Here is a 17,497-nt window from a genome sequence, read left to right as displayed (position 1 = left end):
GGAGCAGTAAGTTTCCAGCAGTGGTTGAAGTGTGGTCCCCTAGGTGGCAGCAGTACCACGTGGGAATGCAGCCAACACAAATTCTAACAAGCTCTCCCAGGGATCTTGACTCCAGAAGTTTGAGACCCACCGGACTAGCTGTCTACTCCCTCGGCGGCTCGGATGGCCACAGGACACAGGTGTTCTTTGCCTAGGAGGGGAGGGAGAGAGACTGGCAGTCAATCCATATTGCCTTGAATGCTGGGCTCACCGACCAGGGCCATATCCAGTTGGTAGTGGGGAGCCGCTGAAGGTTTCTGAGCAGGGTGGTGGCATTTGTTCTAACTGGATGACTGAACTTGTGCCAGGCAGGGAAGCTATCAGGGAGGGCAAGCGGGGAGAATCAAACAGAACAGCCCCTGGTTCCAAGGTCAGTTAAGACTTTGAAGGGCCCCTTGACCCCTTGGGTGTATATGACTTTACAAGCAGAAAACCCTGTTAAGCGGACCTAGCTCTATTGCCTTGAGGGAACTCTCAGATCATCAGGAGACAGACCTGACCTTGATTTCCAGCTCTGCTGTGGGATCTAGGGCTATCCCTCATCCCCTCGACCCTTATTTTTTCCTCTGAAAAGTGGGCATGATGCAACTGCTCTCCAAGGATTGAGAGTGAGGTTAGCGAGAGAATGAGGAACGCATGAGAGAATGAAGTTAGTGAGAGAAAGAGAATTAAGAAGTTAGGAGAGAATGTGCTAGACCACAGTAGGTGTTCAACTAATAGCGTTCCTTTTCTATTCCACTGTGGGGCTGGCACAGAGCTGGGGACACAGACAGTTGGTGTCCTCTAGTCACCTCCAACTAGATGGGGTTTTTTGCTCTCAGAGGTTATTCATTCATTGTCAGTCATTCAACCACACTGAAGCTGCATTTCTGAGCACCTACTGTGTGCTAGGTGTTAGGACATAGAGTTCAAAGTTAGACTAGTCCTTTGACCTTGAAGAGTTGATTTATTCAGCAACATCCATGGAGCCCTACTGTGTGCTTTGGCCAGGTGGGGTGGTGGGGTTGGGGTTGAAGTTGAATGTTGCTGGTGGGGAGGGAAGGAAGAGGGAGAATCAGGCTCCGGGTCAAGCCGCTACATCTGGGAAGAGCAGGAACCCGGAAAAGATGCTGTTGGCACCCTCCATGCCGATCAGGGAGTTCTTGTCGGTGGCCTGCAGGTAGACTCGCTCCCCCTGGCCCAGCTTGAGGACTATGCCACCCGTGGTGACTTGGAAGGTGTTAGAGACGTAGTCACAGAAGGTGACCACCTTCTGCTTGGTCTCCTGCTCGCGGATGAGGTTCACGCACAGGTTCCCTCTGGAGCTGGCGTGGTAGGTGAAGTAGTAGAGGCCGGGCACCTTGCAGGTGAACTTGCCGCTGCGAGGCTCGTAGTTGTTGTTCACGTTGGTGATTATGTGGTCGAAGCGGATGGCCTGGTCCCGCCGCAGGGCCATGTTGAGGGTCCGACTGGCCGAGAAGGCGACTTTCTCTACGGCCTTGTAGTCGCCCGATTCACCCTCGGGGCCAGGGGGTCCAGGGGGCCCTGGTAAGCCTGGGGGGCCAGGAGGGCCCTTGGGGCCAACTTTTCCTGGATTCCCAGGAATCCCTGTGTCCCCCTTCTCTCCAAACTCGCCATGGTCTCCAGCTAGCCCTGGCAGCCCTGGAAAAACAGAGATAATAGAAATGAGGAGGCCAGAGGTGACTGGGAACCAAAAGAAGCAGGCCTGGGCCTGGACTGCGAGGCAGGGGCCTGGCTGTGTGATCTCCGACAGACCCCTGCACCACTCTGGCCTCGGCTTCCCATATGTGGAAAAGAAGAGGCGGGTATCAGAGGAGGTCTGGTCTCCTTCCAGCTCTCTGGGTGTGTGATGTGCTTGACAGCAATGGGACCAAGGCACCTGGGAAGGGGAGCAGGGGAAGACTCTGGGCCGACCTCCTCACCAGCTCACACAGGCACCCTTCTTGGGCTTCAGCTTGGAGCAGGGATGAGTGACTTCCTGGAGAACGCTCTACCTCTCCCCGCCACCCACTCCATGGCAGACATGCTTAGTCAGTCACAACATTGTCTTGTTCAACCTGGAAGTGGGCCTTAGGGCCCTGCTTGCCCACGGCTCCAGGCAGCCACGACAGCCTGGTCTGGCATGGGGTGGCAAAGCGGCTGAGAATAGGGCTCCGGGGACAGGCGGGTCCGCTTCTCATGTCACATCTGCCATTATTAGTTGTGTCACCTTGACTGAGTCACATTCTTCCAGCTGCAGCTTCCTCATCTAGAATGAGGGTGATGGTATTTTATGGGATTGGGAGGGTTCAATGAGATTATGTGCTTGACTCCAACCACAGACTCACTGGATGAATGAACTCCATCTTCCAGGGTATGAAGACTCCTATGAATCCAGCCACAACTCTGCAAATGCATATTGTCCACCTTTTACAGGTGAGGAAGTTGCAATTCAGAGAGGTGACACCACCGACTCTGGAGGGATCCCCAGACTGTGACTGCGGGGGGCTTCTCTACCTGGGTTTAGGAAGAGAGCTGTCTCAACAGCTCACTCTGAGCAAGTGAGCTGCCTTCTGGACACCTCCGTTCCCTTCTATAAAGCAGAGTCAGAATTCCCTCCTTGCAGATTTATTTCGAGGGCTGCAGGCTGGTGAATCTGCACGGGGTGTTGCACCTCTTGGCTGGACAGCTACAATTTGGGAAGCAAGAGATGGGGCCTTGGTCAGTGTCACTACAGTGTCCCCCAAACCCACAGTACCTTTCTCTCCCTTTATCCCTGGGGTCCCAGGTTTGCCATCAGAGCCAGGTAGCCCGGGGATGCCAGGGGTGCCAGGGATGGCCGGGTGCCCGGTGCAGCTCTTCTGGGCCCAGCAGAAGTCCAGCAGCCCCAGGAGCAGCAGCGGCAGCAGTGCCGGGACCGCCGCCCTCGGGGTCTTCATCACCACACCGTCTCAGCTGCTCCTGCGGGGGACAAGAAGATGTGGTAGGTGATTTCCCATGTTCATTTGTTCATTCATTCATTCACTCACTCATTGGTGTGTTCACTGTGTCCCACCCACCAGACCTGTGTGGGTGTTGGGAATTCAGAGATGGACAAGACAGTGTGACTCCTGCCTTCGTGGAGCTGACAGTTTGGGAGAAAATAGTGGCCAGCAGGTCAGCAGACAAGTAAGCAGAGGTGTTCAGAGACAGCTGAGAGCTGACATGAGGGCGGGTGATCCTGGGACAGAGGCAGCTGCTTTTGTGAGTGAGCCCTCCCACCAGGAACTTTTCCTAGACCCTGGAGGCCTCCCTGAGAAGTGATGTTTAGGCCAAGAACTGAAGGCTCAGAAAGGACTAGGGGAGGAATGTTCTAGAGGAAAAGGCAGTAGGGGCAAGGGCCTGAGGCAGGACAGAGGCTGGAGGGTTGGCCTGCAGGGAGGCCAGAGTGGCCAGAGGGAGTGAGGGGTCAAGGGATAGGAGGTGAGGGCTTGGGCTGTGGTGTGTGGGTTTGGGGTTTTATGTCAAGTGTTATTCATTAGAGCGTCAGGATGCAGGGGCCTGGGCTGTTTTCACCGAAGGCCACTTATATCCTTGAAGCAGCCCTACATGGAAAAAGCTACCATTTCTATACCAAAGAGGGCACTGAAGCTCAGCGAGGTGAAGCCATCTGCTCGGGGACACTCAGTAAGGCCTGTGGCCAGAACTCACACTCCGCCTGTCTGCCTGCTGGCCCCGCCAAGAACTGTGGGCTCTGGCGAGAGGGTGGTGCTGGCCCCTTCTGAATCCTTAGGAGGACAAGGAAGAGGCCTAGGGCTGGAGGAACTGGTCGGTGTGGGACTTGAAAGGCCACTAGTCCATTCTTTAATTTTAAATTGAAACGACACTCTCATAATATAAAATTAACTTATTTCATAAGGGGGAATTTTTTATTTTATTTTAAAATTATCACACAGTAAAACTAACCATTTTGGGGGGGTGGGGGTTACAGTTCTATAAATGTTAACACAGCTATAGGTTCATGTAACCACCACTCCCATTGGGATACAGAACAGTTTCTTTGCCCCCACCCAAACTCTCCCAGACCAACCCTGTAGAGTAACACCCCACTGGTTCCCCTAAACTCTCACAACCATTGGTCACCATTACTATAGATTTCCCCCCACCCCAGAAAATCATATAAATTCAATCACACAGCTGCAGCCTTTTGAAATTGGCTTCTTTCACTCAACAAAATGCCATTGAGATTCTTTGAGGTCATGTGTATCGATAATCTCATTCTTTTTATTGCTAAGTTGTTGGTTGAAATTTTGTGGCATTTGGGTGCTACTTCTCATCTGCTAGGCTGGCACTGAAGTTTGAACTGGGTTACTGGGTTCCTTTATTTTAAACTATGAACTTCTCTCTCTTCTCCCTGATGCCCCAATCAGTTAACTGATATATTTTTGAACTGGGGTTTGTTGCTTTCAAACTGTGAACAGTTTTCAGTTTAGCGACTCGCACATTTAGCTGAGCAAGGCAGCCACGGGTTTTCCATGGCTCTGGAAGCTGTCGTGATTTGATTGGACCCCCAGATTTTAGGGGAAAATTTGAGATAGAAGAAAAATTGCACATTTGTGAGCTAGTGATTGGTTAAACGTCCTTCACCATCAAGTTGTATAAACTACTCTCCTACCCTTTCATCTGTCGGTGAGGTCTGTGGGAGAAAGTGAGCTATGATCTTTTACAAATGAGCCCTGTTCAAGGGAACATTGCAGCAGCATTTAGCACATTCACCATGTCGTGCAAGCACCACCTCTATTGAATTCCAAAGCATTTTAATCACCCCCAGATAAAACTCTTTCCTCATTCAGTGGTTACTCCCCAGTCTCCTCTCCTCCTCAGTCCCGACAACTGCTAATCTGCTTTCTGACTCTGGGTTTCCCTGTTCTGGACATTTCATCTACATGGAACCCTACCCCCTGGGACCTTGTGTGCTGGCTTCTTCCATTTAGCATAAGGTTTAGTCAAGTTTCATCTACACGGTAGCCTATGCCAGCACCTCCTTCCTTTTCAGGGCCACATAATATTCCATGGTATGGCTCTGTTACAATTTGTTTATCCATTCATCCTTGATGGGCATCTGGGACACTTCCAGCTATTGGCTATTGTGAATAGTGCTGCGACAGTCAAGCACAAGGATTTTTTGGGGTACCTGTTTTGAATTCCTTGGGGAATATGCCTAGCAGTGGAATACTAGGTCTTATGGTAAGTCTGTATTTAACTTTTTGAGGATCCCTCAAGCTACTGTGAAGTTTCCCCTATAACATCTCTGCCCAGGGCTCTTTCCTTCATAATTTGCACCATCTCAGTGATGGGCAGCTTAAGACCTGCCAAGACAGCCCATTCCACCTTTGCCCAGTCAATTTCTCCCCATCCTTTAAGGTTTGGGTCAAAATCTTTCTCCTCCAAGAAGCCTTCCCTCATTACCTCTTAGCTCACAGAGGCTGAGCTATTTCCTGTTCTTAAAATGGGAGGGAAGATTGGCCCCTGCCCACCTCCCAGGATTATTGAGGATCCAGGCGAGGTCCCACTGGGGAGGAATCACGGAACTTGAGGCCAGCTGTTGTCTGGTCCTCACAGTGCTCTGGGGAAGTGGGTTGTGATTATTTTCCCATCTTGCAGATGTGGAAACTGAGACTCATGCACCAGAATGCAACCTGCCCAAAGTCAGCTGGTGAGTTGATCAATGGCAGGGCTGTGGCCAGACCCTACCCTCTCGGCATCAACCTGGCTGTGCCAACCCAGAATTTGGAAGTGGAAGCCTTCCCAGGACCAGAAAAATCCACTGGATTTTGGCTCATGTGCTCAGAAAATTGGTCTCAGCTCCTCAGTGTGATCCTCATCATTTCATCACCCAAACTCCTGGGCTAGGCCAGACCCTGTCCTGAGAACCAAGAAAAGGGAGCAAAGGCAGGTGGGACCAGGGCCTGTGATGCCCCAAAGAAAGGGAGGCTCAGGGACTGGCCGTGCCTGCTTATTTTTGAATAAGCAGCAGTTCCTACTCTTGCAGGAAGTTTTACAAATGACAATTCAGCAGCTTCAATAGCCCCTTCGCAGGTGCCAGGTTCTGCGCTTTTACGTACCGTTAGCTCATTTGACTTGGTTCTTACTGTAACCACGGTGCTCTTTCATTTTACACTGGAGGATCTGGGCGTGAGTGAGGGTACGAACCTCCACGGAGGTCACACACCCCCTGTGTGAGATTCAAACCCACACTCACGGGATTTTAAAACATACGAGGTGCTCCATTAGGAGGTCACCGTGCCTGGTGGTTTTGGAGCCAGATACCTGACAGAGAGTTGGTGCACCCTTGGAGCCAAGCTGGGTAGGCTGCTTGGGGGAGGAGGCTTTTATTGTTACTATTACTGCTGCTATTGTTAGGTAGGACACCCACCAGTGGAGGGAGCCCGGGGCCTCCAAATGGGACCTCTGCCTCTTCGCTCAGGGCCTCAGGAAAGTCACTTCTCCTCTGGTCACAGCACCGCCTTCTACAAAATGGGCACAAAGCTAATCTTGATCTGCAGGGTTGGTGGGAGGGCAGGTGAGTTAGGACTCACACGAGAGCCTGACATGGCAGAAATGCTTAACCAAGTATCAGCTGTTTTCTATTATCACCATCATCCAAGAATTCCCAAGTTTAGGGGTGTGATGGGAGATGGCTGGGCAATCAAAGAGGACCTGATCCTTTGGGAGATTAGGCTCAGGAGGGGCTCTGTCAGGTGGAGGCCCCGTGCATAAGGAGCTCCCACCAGCTGCTGGGGTGGGGTGAGGGTGGCAGATGCCGGGCTTTGGGGCAAGCAGGAGGTCGGGTATGGAAGACCCGGCCTCTGGTTCATTTCAGGGCCACCGAGTCTCAAACTTGGGGGCACACTGAGCCGTCTGGTCCACCCATCCTCTGCCCACCCTCCACCGCTGTCAGCCTCGCTCATCACCTCCCTCCCCTCATTTCCGACCCGTCCCCCTCCTTCCTCCCCAGCAGTCCCTTTACGGCCTCCCTAGTGACCTGGAACGCCCCACGCCGCTGCCTTGCCACTTGAATTCAGACACGGGCCTGAGCCTCTATGAGCCTCCTTGGCACAGTGACTGCCCCGGGAGGGCTGCCCGAGGACTGGGCGAGAAGGACCTGAAAAGGAACGAGGTCCTAAGTGGGGCTGGGCCCCCTACTCCTTTATCACCATGATTGCGTTCACTCAGTACTAGCAACTAGTCCCCACTTCACCCGTGAGTCAGATCATTTCCAGAAAAGAGTCTAGCTGAGCTTTTTCAGCAAGCGGTGAGAAAACCAGCGAAGGCAGGCGTTAGAAAAAGGCTGGCTGGGCAAGGGTGAGGGCAGAGAACCTGGGTTCTAATTTTCCCTCTGCCTCTGCCAGACCTTGCACCAGGCAGCACGCGAGGTGCGGGGGTTGCTCTCCGTCAGGACTTGCAGCCGAGGTTCCTTGGCTCGCCCAGGATCACCAGCAGCTGGGAGGCACAGGCAGGCCTTGGCTTGAGTCTCAGTGAGCCCCAGTCCTCGAGCATGGCTCCCATTTCAGGCTACCGCCCCATCAGCTGGGACCCTGGGTAGCAGCAGTCCCCCCAGACGCGAGCCCCATCCTCACCTGGGAACCTGGGGTCCGCTGGCGCCGCTGGGCTGGGCAGCAGTGGGACCAGGACCTGGGTGCCTGCCGCTGTCCGTCCGAAGCGGAAGTTCCGTTCCCCAGACATGGAAGGGCCTTCCCCTAACGGCCCCCTCCCGTGTCTGGCAGGTCCATCCCCTCCGTATCCCACTCTCACAGCTTCCTGCTGCCCTCGGGCAGTTTCAGGTCCTGTTTCTGCAAAGTGGAGGGGCTGACCGTAAATGGGGGTAGGGGTTGGTGAGCTTGATTTCGCTGGCTCAGCGGTTGTGGGGAGCACAGCTGTCCCGGGAGGATGTCCACAACTAGCGGCTCGCCTGCCAAGGCCCGGACCCCATGATTTCCTACAAGGGACAAGGATGTTCTTCAGAGAAATGAAAGTGCTGCTGGCCTGGTGCCTGAGCGCTAGATTTGACTGAAAATCTTGATTCACGTTCTGATTCTGCCATTTGCCAATAAATATTCTCAACCAAGGGAACCCAATTTCCTCTGCTGTGTGATGGGACCATAACTACACCTGCCCTAAAGTTTGCTCAGGGTCCTGGGGTATCAGATGGAAGAGCGGAGGGAAGAGAGTGGGGTCAGCTGTAAAGCGCAGTGCACATGCCAATTGTTAACATTGCTCCTCGTCCCAGGCAGCTCTCTCCTGGGCTCAACCTCTTCTGCTTTCTTCCCACTCTGCACCCCTGCTCTTTCCCTGTTCTCAGAAAATAATCTAATAATGAATTTTAAATAGGGTCATTATTTATTTATACCCACTCCTCTGCTTCCAGCAGGGCTTATGGTCGATGATAATAGCAGGCACAGGCAGGGGCCTGTTGCTAGTTGATCCTAGAATCACACCAAATTAGGGCTGGAGAGGGGCTAGGAGGTCACCCAGTCATCCAACTCACTTTATATAGGGGAAACTGAGGCCCAGAGGGACGCTAACAGGAGCTTCTCTGTGCTGGGTGCTGTGGATAGAGCCACCAAGTGAATCAGTCATGGTTCCTGCCCCCACGGGGGGTCCCTTCTACTGGGGGAGGCTGGGGTCAAACACGGAATGACATAAGGGTTTCACTGCACCGGTGATAAATGTCACTGCAGGAGCCCTCACCTTCTGCAGTGTCTGACAGAGCTCGCGGCCAGGCACTGCCGGCCCCGGGAGTCAGTCCCTGGCTATGGCTGCGGCCAAGGATGCCTCTCAGCTGCCCATTGAGCACGGGGAGCTGCCCTAGGTCAGGAGGGTCCTCCTGGACATCCGTGCTTGGAGATTGAAAACCCTAGAACTTGTGCATGCTGGTGGGTGGAAATGTGGTGTTAACTGCAGTGGGTGATAAGCAAGAAGAGACTACTTTAATACAACCAAAGGGCTCTGGGTCAGCCAACCAGAGACCCAAAGGGGCCCAGGCCTGCAGGAAGGGAAGGCGGATTCTGAGCAGAGAGAAGGTGGTGATCAGATGCAGGTCCATGTGTCTGCTTGAGGGATCCTGAGGTTACTGGGCCTGGGGCTCTAGTTCTGGTGGTTGACGGCAATAGGAAAAGATGGTTCTGGACTTGGGGTAGAAACAAGGAGACTAAGGATAAGAAGCAGCCGAAAGAGGGTAGGGGCCTGGGCTTCGGAATCAGCCACAATTTGAATCCCAGCTCTGCCTATTTCTAGCTATGTAGGCTCAAGTGCACCTCAGTTTCCCCATCTGCAAATCAGGGGCATGGGTGCTCACCTCTTGGGGTTGTATTGGGGGGGCCAGTGAGGTAGTCCTGCATGCCTGGGGTGTTATATATATGAAGAGAGGACAGAATTCTAACAGCCTAGGTGCCTAAGAGCTGTGCCTGGATCAGGGACAGGAACTGAGGGGTCTCTGGGCCTTGGCACCAATAGGTGTCTATACCATGAAATTGCTGACTTGCATCCCTAACAGAGAGGGGACGGTCCTTACAAAGACCGGGAGAAGAAGCCTGACATCCCTCAATGTCACATGGTCTGAAAGAGATTCTTTGGGGTATCTTGCTCTGGTTCCTGTCCCACCTTCACCCCTCCATACCTGCCTCCCCTGAAAGCCCTAGCTCTACCCCCCTCAGCACAGCAGGCAAGCTGGCATTTTCAAAGGCCTGTCCCTCCTGACAAAGAAAGATCAACAAGGAAACAATTATGGAAAATGAAATGGCCCCCAAAGTTGTCAATTCCAAAAGTATGGGTTCCTGATGAGACATGGCGGCCTACATGAGCGGTGTATTGATTTTTTTAAACAAAAGAGAACCGAGAAGAAAGCTGTGTCATTTGGGACACTGTGTGCAGACTGCTAAGTGCTTGATGCAGGGAGAGTCGTGAACGGAGTGACCCATGATGTCTGCCTTGTCCCTGCCAGAGGGGCCCAGCCTCCTGGACCAGCTACTTTCTTCACCCTTACTGCTGATCTTCTATATCTGTGTGTGGGTTTTTGCCTCTGCCTCCTTCCTGTATGACACATTTCCGTGCCCCTACTATGTGCCAGATATGTATCAAAGTGGCTCACCCTCAAGGAAACTCAGAAACCAGTGCCAAGGTCAACTTGTAAGTAAGTAAGTGAATCAAACTGCCCATCAAACTGCCCAAACTGCCCATTTGTAGTCCTATCATTCTCCAACCTTTATAAAACAGCATTGGACTCCAGAAATTGATTTGTTCTTATTGTTTTGTAATAAGTCTGCAGGTCACACTACCAAACTTGCAGGTCACACCTGGGCTCTAACGAAGGATGACTTTGTGGTCCAAGTCTTGGAGGGTACTGTTAGGAAACAAAGGGTAAAATCTGGAAAGACTTTTTGGAGGAGGTGATCTTTGTTTGAATCTTGACAGTTGAATGTGCATCATCCAGGTGGACAGAGGTTCTATTGATAGCTCTAGGATGAAGGACCTTCAGGGGGAAAGGCATGAAGGTATGAAATATTCCTTTTATTTTATTTTTAAGATTTATTTATTTATGCATGTAAGAACTGGGGCACAGGCCAGAGGTGTCAGGGGTGAGAAGATTCACCAGAGACAGAGTGGGGAGCAGAACAGGTGGATCTACTGAAATACACCACTGAGGGGAGCAACGGGCGAGACAGGAGAGGTCTGCTGTGCCATGTAGGCAGCTCCCTGGCCGGCAGGGGGATCGAACTTGTGCTGCAGAGGCTGAGGATAGCTTCACAGTGCTGTGCTTAACCCCTTGTGTCACCAGGGAGGCCCTGAAATATTCCCTTTATGAAGAAGAGCCAAAGTGAATGAAGGTAGTTGCAGAGCTCAGCTGGACCAACTGTTCCAGCAGCCTCCATAGTCAGCCAGTGCCTCTGAGAGCTCAGCAAGGCCTTCTGGAATAAGTTGAGATCCAGTCAGGCAAGGCTGGTTCTCCCAGGCCCAAATGCGTCTCTGGTCTCCCTGGATTCCAGTGCCCAGCCCTGACATCTGCTCAGGAAAATTACACATTGCAGCTTTTCAACCTTTGTCAACCCTTTCTGGTGGCCACCACAGTAAACAGCTTAGCAGCTGGCCTCCCATCCTCTGATAGAGAAGGTGGCGCTGGGGCCACCCATCAGAACCTCACGGGCAAAGCCTGACGGCTTGTGGCAGTGGTGGTTTTACATGATCTCCTGGGGCTACCATGGCCAGATCCACCCCCAGCTCCATTTATGCCCTTCACTGAATACAGTAATGAATATGAAATCATTTCATAAATGTGTTATCATAATGCTTAGTGCATTATAAGTGATCAATAAATCTGAACTATTATGATTTTTTTAATTCACTCATTCATTTACTCTGCCTGTGGGCATTCATTCACCCACTCATTCATTCATTTGATGAATTAAGTATTAATTTATCACACATCATGTGTGCTCTGGGCTTACCTGAGCCCAGACCCCTCCTGTGACAGGTGCCTGTGTAATTCCACATAGGTCAACATAGGTTTGGGGATTCAAACATACTCTCACTGACTTGTGAGCACTAATACCTATACTGACAGTGGTGCCTCAAACAAGTGACAGCAGACAACCCCTTCTCTCAATACACATCTCTCCCAAACAACCAAATGGTACCAAGTGTCTCAACCTTCGCACCAACCTTTACTGAGCTCCAACTGGATGCCCTATCTGAGCCGAGAGCCCATGACAGCTGTGGTAGATGCAGATCTGCCCTTGACCTGAGCCAAAAGGTTGAGAAGCCATAGAAGCAAGAGCAGGTGAAGAGAGCTGCTTCTTCAAGGAATTGGCAATGAGGAATCTGAGTCATGCATGTTTATTGATTCAATTCTTTACTTATGTATCTCCCTGCCTCTTTTGGGAAAAATGAACCACAGTCCCAGAAGTGTTGGTTAAATGTCAAAGCAGTGGCTCTTAAAGGAGTTCAGAGGAGGGAGGGCGCTTGTGGGGCAAAGGGTCAGGGTGGGCTTCCTGGAGGAGGCATCCATCCAGCAGGGCTTCCAGAAAGACCTGAGTAAGGACACAGAGGCGGGCCAAGACAGCAGACTGAGCAGGTGGGAGGTGGGGCAACCGGGGCTGGAGCAGACCTGCCTGCCCTAGTCGGGGAAGAGCAGGAAGCCAGAGAAGATGCTGTCGGAGCCCTCAGTGCCCACCATACCGTTGTAGTCGTTGACCCCCAGCCACACCTCTTGGCCCACCTTCATCTGCAGCAGCACACCACCTGAGCTGACCTGCTTGCTGTTGGACATGTGGTCACAGAAGGTGGTCACCTTTCTGCCGCTATGGTACAGTTGCACGCACAGGTTGGCCGTCTGTGATGTGTGGTAGACAAAGTAGTACAGGCCGGGCACTTTGCAGGTGAACTTGCCCGTGTTCGTGTCATAGTCCCTCTGTGGGTTGGTGATGACCCCGTTGAACTTGACCAGGTTGTTGGACTCCGGGTACAGGATTGTCTGCCGCGTGACTGAGAACACAGACTGGTGCTTCTGCTTGTATCTGCCCTCCAGACCCGGCGGCCCGGGTGGTCCTCTGGCACCAGGGGGTCCCTTAAGCCCAGCGGCTCCCCTGGGGCCATTTTTGCCAGGATGGCCAGGCATGCCAGGGTCTCCCTTCTGACCCTTGGGTCCTCGTGTCCCGGGGATAGCTGGGATTCCTGGGGAGAGAGGGGGAGGGAAGTGATGGGCAAGGGACAGAGAAGAGGGACCTTGGGGGTGCCCTCCAGGGGACATGCCACTGGGTCTTTGTCTCTGGATCCTCCTTCCCCAGGTGGACTCTCCACCTGGAAGCAGTGGGCAGGGAGTGGGAGGAGAGGGAGAAGTTTATAAGTTGGCCAGAGCGGGAGGGAGATCCAGGTTCGGGCCTGCTTCCCTGCCCTTGGAGGGAGCCCAGGTGCTCCCCTCTCTCCCGTCCTCAGTGTCTACATTAGTGATCAAGAGGGTTGGACTAGCCCGCTCAGGAGGTGTCAAGCTGGTCGGGGCCTCAGAGAGCATGTCGGAGGCCAGGGCTGTCCGCCCGTGGACAGCGTTCAGCTCAGGCACCTTCTGTCAGGACTGCGCTGTTTTTTGACTTTTTAATCTTGAGTCCATTAACTCACTCAGACTTCACCTAAAAGTCTAGGTTATAATTTTTCTTGACAAAAATCAGAAGGCTGGCCAGAGGGACATTCCTGAAATCTTGTGAAACTTAAGCTTCAGGCCCCATTAACTTTCACTGACCCCTTCAAGGCCCTTTGCCTAATTCTGTATTTATAACTTTTGTCAACTTTTTGTGTTGAAATAATTCTAGGTCAATGGGAAGCTGCAATAAAAAGAAAAGGACAGGAGCTTCCCCAGTGGCCCAGCTCGTGTAATTAAAGCATCAAATCCAGAACCTGACCTTGGCACCCCCCACACGCACCACTTCTACACACTCATTTGCGCGCGTGTGCTGTTCAAACAGTCTGGTCATGTGTGGATGTGTGTAGCCACCTCCACAATCACATCTAATCTAAATGCTGTGTTGTTTGTCTTAAAGAGGGGCTTCAACATTGTATAAGCCTCAGAGCCCAGCACCACCTGTGTCCTCTCTGGAGGTGGAGCCACCCCAGGCCAGCTCAGTGGGTGGAAAACACAGGAGAGTCCAGGAGAAGCCACCCCACTAAGGGGGCTGCTTTTTCCACTGCCCCCCTTCCCACTCAGCCCCCTTCACCCCCTTATGATCTCTGGTCTCATTGTACAGACAAGGAAACTGACCCTAAGACCCACCCCCCTTCCCCACATGTGGCCATGCAGTGAGGAGCAGGTAGAATTGGGCATCAAGGTCAAGTCTGCCTGAATCCCAGTGTCGGCCCTGGTTATCCGAGTCTCTACAAGATTCTTCTCTCCTTGTCCAAACTGCTCATCTGGCTCCAGTATCCTCTTCTAGCAAGCCCTCTCTGACCATCCCTGTGGCCTCCTCTGACCTCCTCAGGACTGGGTGTCTGTGCAGACCTATGCTGCGCCAGATCCCCAGCGCTGGTGTGCCTTTTAGTTTCCAGGGTTAGGAGTGAGGGGTTGTGGGCTTCAAGTTAGGTGATCTCTCCTCCCTGAGCCTGTTTGCCCGGCTGAGATAAAGGCATAACAGCATGGATCCCAGAGAGCTGCTAGAGGACAGGGTGGCGGATGCGTGTGGCAGCACCTCCTGGGAAGTGCCCAGCCATGGCAGGTCCCTGTGGAGGCCATCAGGTGTTGCTGCGCAGGCCAGCTCACATCCTTCAGGGGGTCTGCCCGAGGCTGCCTGGGGGGGAAGGACCCAGCGGTGGGAGGGGCCTGAGGACCCTGGAAGGCGGTGTTAAGGGCGAGTTTTGACGTGGGACAGGAGTCCACCTTGCGGCTTCAGGTAAGTTGTTCAGTCTCTCTGGACCCCAGTTTGACTTTGGTAAAATTGGTGTGAATCACTTCTTTAAAGGATTTCGACCTGGGTGTTCTCATTTATGGAATAGAGTTAACCATTTTCTCTACCCTGTGAGGCAAATATGTGCAGGGCATTTGGAATCATGCCTGGCACATAGTAGGAGCTCAATAATTGATGGCCATCAACCACCTGGGCAATGGGACGGCGGAGGCAGCTGGGGATTACAGGGTCCAGAAACATGGCAGACCTGGGGCTCCTTTTGGAATGTCGGTAAAATTTCACTCTGGCTGGGATGGAAGATGGTGGGAGATTCCTAAGAACATTCCTCTTGACTGCTCCCCTCCCCCACCCCGCTATTTCTGTCCCCTCCCCCATCACCTCTGCCTAGGCCCATCCAGCTCACCCAGGCCCATTCCAGACAGACACACTCAGCCTCTGAGTTGTACCCCGACTCACAGACAAGGCTCCCCCAGACTCTAGCTCTCCCAACAGCAGCCCATTCATGTCCTGAGTCCCTTGGGCTCATGTCAGGGGTTACCTGTGAGTTTCCAACAGGAGAGTCTGTGGCTGAGATCTTCTCACTTCCCACCCTCCAATTACCCAGACTCCTTTGGAGGCAGATGAGACAGATCCTTGATAAGAACGATGATAAGCAAGGCCTACACTTATCAGATACCTACCTTGTGCTGGGGGGAGGGGTGTCTCTTTAAAGGTATCTAATCATCACAGCTGCCTCTGAGCAGTAGCGCTACCAGTTCCCACTTTGCAGGTGAGAAACCGAGGCAGTGTGAGGTTAAGGAATTGGCGTGAGTTCATGCAGTGGAAGTGGCAGGGCTGGGATTGGATGCCTGGTCCTGCTGGCATCGCATATATTCATGCTGTGCCCCCCACCCTCCCACTTCCCCAGGGGTCCACGTCGCAGGACAGGGAGTGAAGGGGTGGGAAGAAACGTCAACATTACATGCTCAAGTTTGCCAAAGGTTTTCACCTGGATCTTCCCCTGGGGCCTCCTGCCATCTTCCAGGAAGGGTGCCCTTATTCTCCCCCTGATACCAGGTGAGGGAACTGGGAGCAGAGAGGTGAGCTGGGCAGTCCTGAGCCCAGGCTCTGAGGAGTGAGGAGCTAGACCAGCCCTGGGAGCTGGTCTTGCTGTCAAGTTGCTGTCTCCCATCCCCCAGGTCAGCCCCAGGTGGACACTCCAGCCCCTGTGCCCCAGGGCCCCCAACACGGCAGCAGACTCACCTGGCTCACCCTTGGGCCCCTGCAGTCCATCATGCCCATCCTTCCCTGGGGCCCCCGGCAGCCCAGGCATCCCTGGGATCCCGTAGCAGCTGGTGCTGGCCTGGCTCTCCAGGGGCAGCAGCAGCAGGAGCAGCACGAGGTTTAGACCCAGGGGGGCCCATCGGGAGCGGGAGCCCACGTCCATCCTGAGGAGGAGCTGGTGGGAGAGAGCGGAGTTGGCCGGTCCAGGCCCGACCCGGCTCCCCCACCCTTTCCCAACTCGGCTATCAGAAGACGCTCCCCACCCCAGACCCCTCGCCCCTCAGGACCCCATGACGGAAAGAGTGGGGACTTCTGGGCCAGGTCCCCAGCTCACCGGGCAGGGGACCCCTCCGCTTTCCAGTAGGGCTGTCCCCGGGGGCCGTGTTTGAGGAAGGCCCCAGGGGGTGGAGGAAACAAGGTGTTCCCTCCCTGGGCAGGGGGCCTGCACTCACCGGGGGAGGGAGGTCTTGGTCTGGTCACAGCGATGCCCTCAGGTCTGCGCCCGTCTCCCAGCAGGAGGACGCGGTGACAGTGGCCACAGCCAGGACGGCCCAGAGCAGGCCGGGCCCCCCTCTCGGGCCCTCTCCCCCTTCCCCCAATCCCACATCCCCTTTCTCATTTTTTTTTTCCTGATTCAACACTTTCTTCTGGCTGCTGAGCCAGGCTGACCGCAGCGACACCCGCGCGGCCCCTCCCCAGCCCTGCGCGTCTGAAATGAGGAAACGTCCTCTTTCCGGATCTGGTGAAGCGCTGAGGGCGCGGGTGCGAGTGTAAACATGAGCCTCCTGGCCGACTTCCCCTACAGTCAAGTTCACGCCATCGAAAGCCCATTCCCATCTGCCGGTTGAAACCGAGCTGTTGCACAACGTCTTGGGGAAGAGCTGGAATCCCCCTTCCCAGAGGAGGAAACCGAGGCTCGGGGAGGGGAAAGCCGTCGCCCAAGGTCACACAGCGAGTGGTTTCTTGTGGCCCAAAGCCTTCTTGGCTTCCCCCAAGAAGAAGCCTCGGGTGCACTTGTCACATGGCAGGCTTTATTCTAGAAACTTCCAACGCCCCCTCCTACTTATTGCACTGAGAGGTGGACACCTGAGATGGATAAGCTTTGATGGCCGCAGCCTGCTCTGGGGGGCAGCTAGCTCTGGCTACAGCCAGCAGCCTTGGGGTCTCCTTCTAGCCCTCCACTCCCGCGCCCAGAGGCCTTCAGCAAATCACAGGCCCCTCCAGTCCTCCTTCCCATCTGTATATTGGGGGTCGGGGTGGGGCAGAAGACCCCAGGCTTTCCATGGTGGTGCGTCTCCCTCGCGGGGGCCCCTGATTCCCCTGATCACCCACCTTCCCTGCCAGCACTGCCTTCCCGACCGCTGCCTCGCCCCTGCCTGTGTCCACTCGTCCTCTGTGTATGGGGGTCCCGACAGCCCCATGCAGGACAGCAGTGAGCCCTCCATGCAGGATGCGCACACTGCTTAGTCCTGCACTGGGTATGAGCAGTTCAGATCCTTGCCTCGGACTCCCTGGGTGACCCCTCAGGGCCTCAGTCTCCCCATCTGTACCTCCACCTTGTGGTGCAGGGATGCAGAGTGTGAGGGAGAGCAAGGATGTAGATGCACTTGGTCCTGGGAGTCCCCAGCAGGTCGAGGGCTTGGAAGAGCAGAAACGACAGGCACAGCATTTTGGAAGGTGGGGACCCTGCCCCCGGGCTCCCATCCCATCTTCCGCCTGCCGCCTTTGTGCCTGCACCTGGCTTGTCCAGCAGGTGGCAGCCTCGGCCCGTGCTCAGCCCTCATTGCCCC

General features: G+C 54.0%; 2 protein-coding genes across 2 annotated transcripts; both read right to left on the bottom strand.

Moving 5' to 3' along the window:
* Nucleotides 1–965: 965 nt before the first annotated feature.
* C1QB (complement C1q B chain) lies at nucleotides 966–7,678 on the bottom strand. The gene is made up of 3 exons (XM_084241992.1): nucleotides 7,638–7,678; nucleotides 2,777–2,979; nucleotides 966–1,680 (listed from the first exon to the last, which is right to left on the bottom strand). The coding sequence occupies exons 2-3, from the start codon at nucleotides 2,955–2,957 to the stop codon at nucleotides 1,106–1,108; spliced, it is 756 nt and encodes a 251-aa protein (XP_084098118.1). The 5' UTR covers nucleotides 2,958–2,979; nucleotides 7,638–7,678; the 3' UTR covers nucleotides 966–1,105.
* Nucleotides 7,679–11,969: 4,291 nt separating this feature from the next.
* On the bottom strand, nucleotides 11,970–15,870 carry C1QC (complement C1q C chain; the record flags this gene model as incomplete). Its single annotated transcript, XM_084241993.1, has 2 exons — nucleotides 11,970–12,726; nucleotides 15,687–15,870. The coding sequence occupies 2 exons, from the start codon at nucleotides 15,868–15,870 to the stop codon at nucleotides 12,170–12,172; spliced, it is 741 nt and encodes a 246-aa protein (XP_084098119.1). The 3' UTR covers nucleotides 11,970–12,169.
* Between the last annotated feature and the right edge of the window lie 1,627 nt (nucleotides 15,871–17,497).

This window comes from Talpa europaea (assembly GCF_964194135.1).
Source record: "Talpa europaea genome assembly, chromosome: 9".
NCBI lineage: Eukaryota > Metazoa > Chordata > Mammalia > Eulipotyphla > Talpidae > Talpa > Talpa europaea.
Note: the sequence above shows the minus strand (reverse complement) of the source record. Positions and strands in the feature narration are given on the sequence as shown.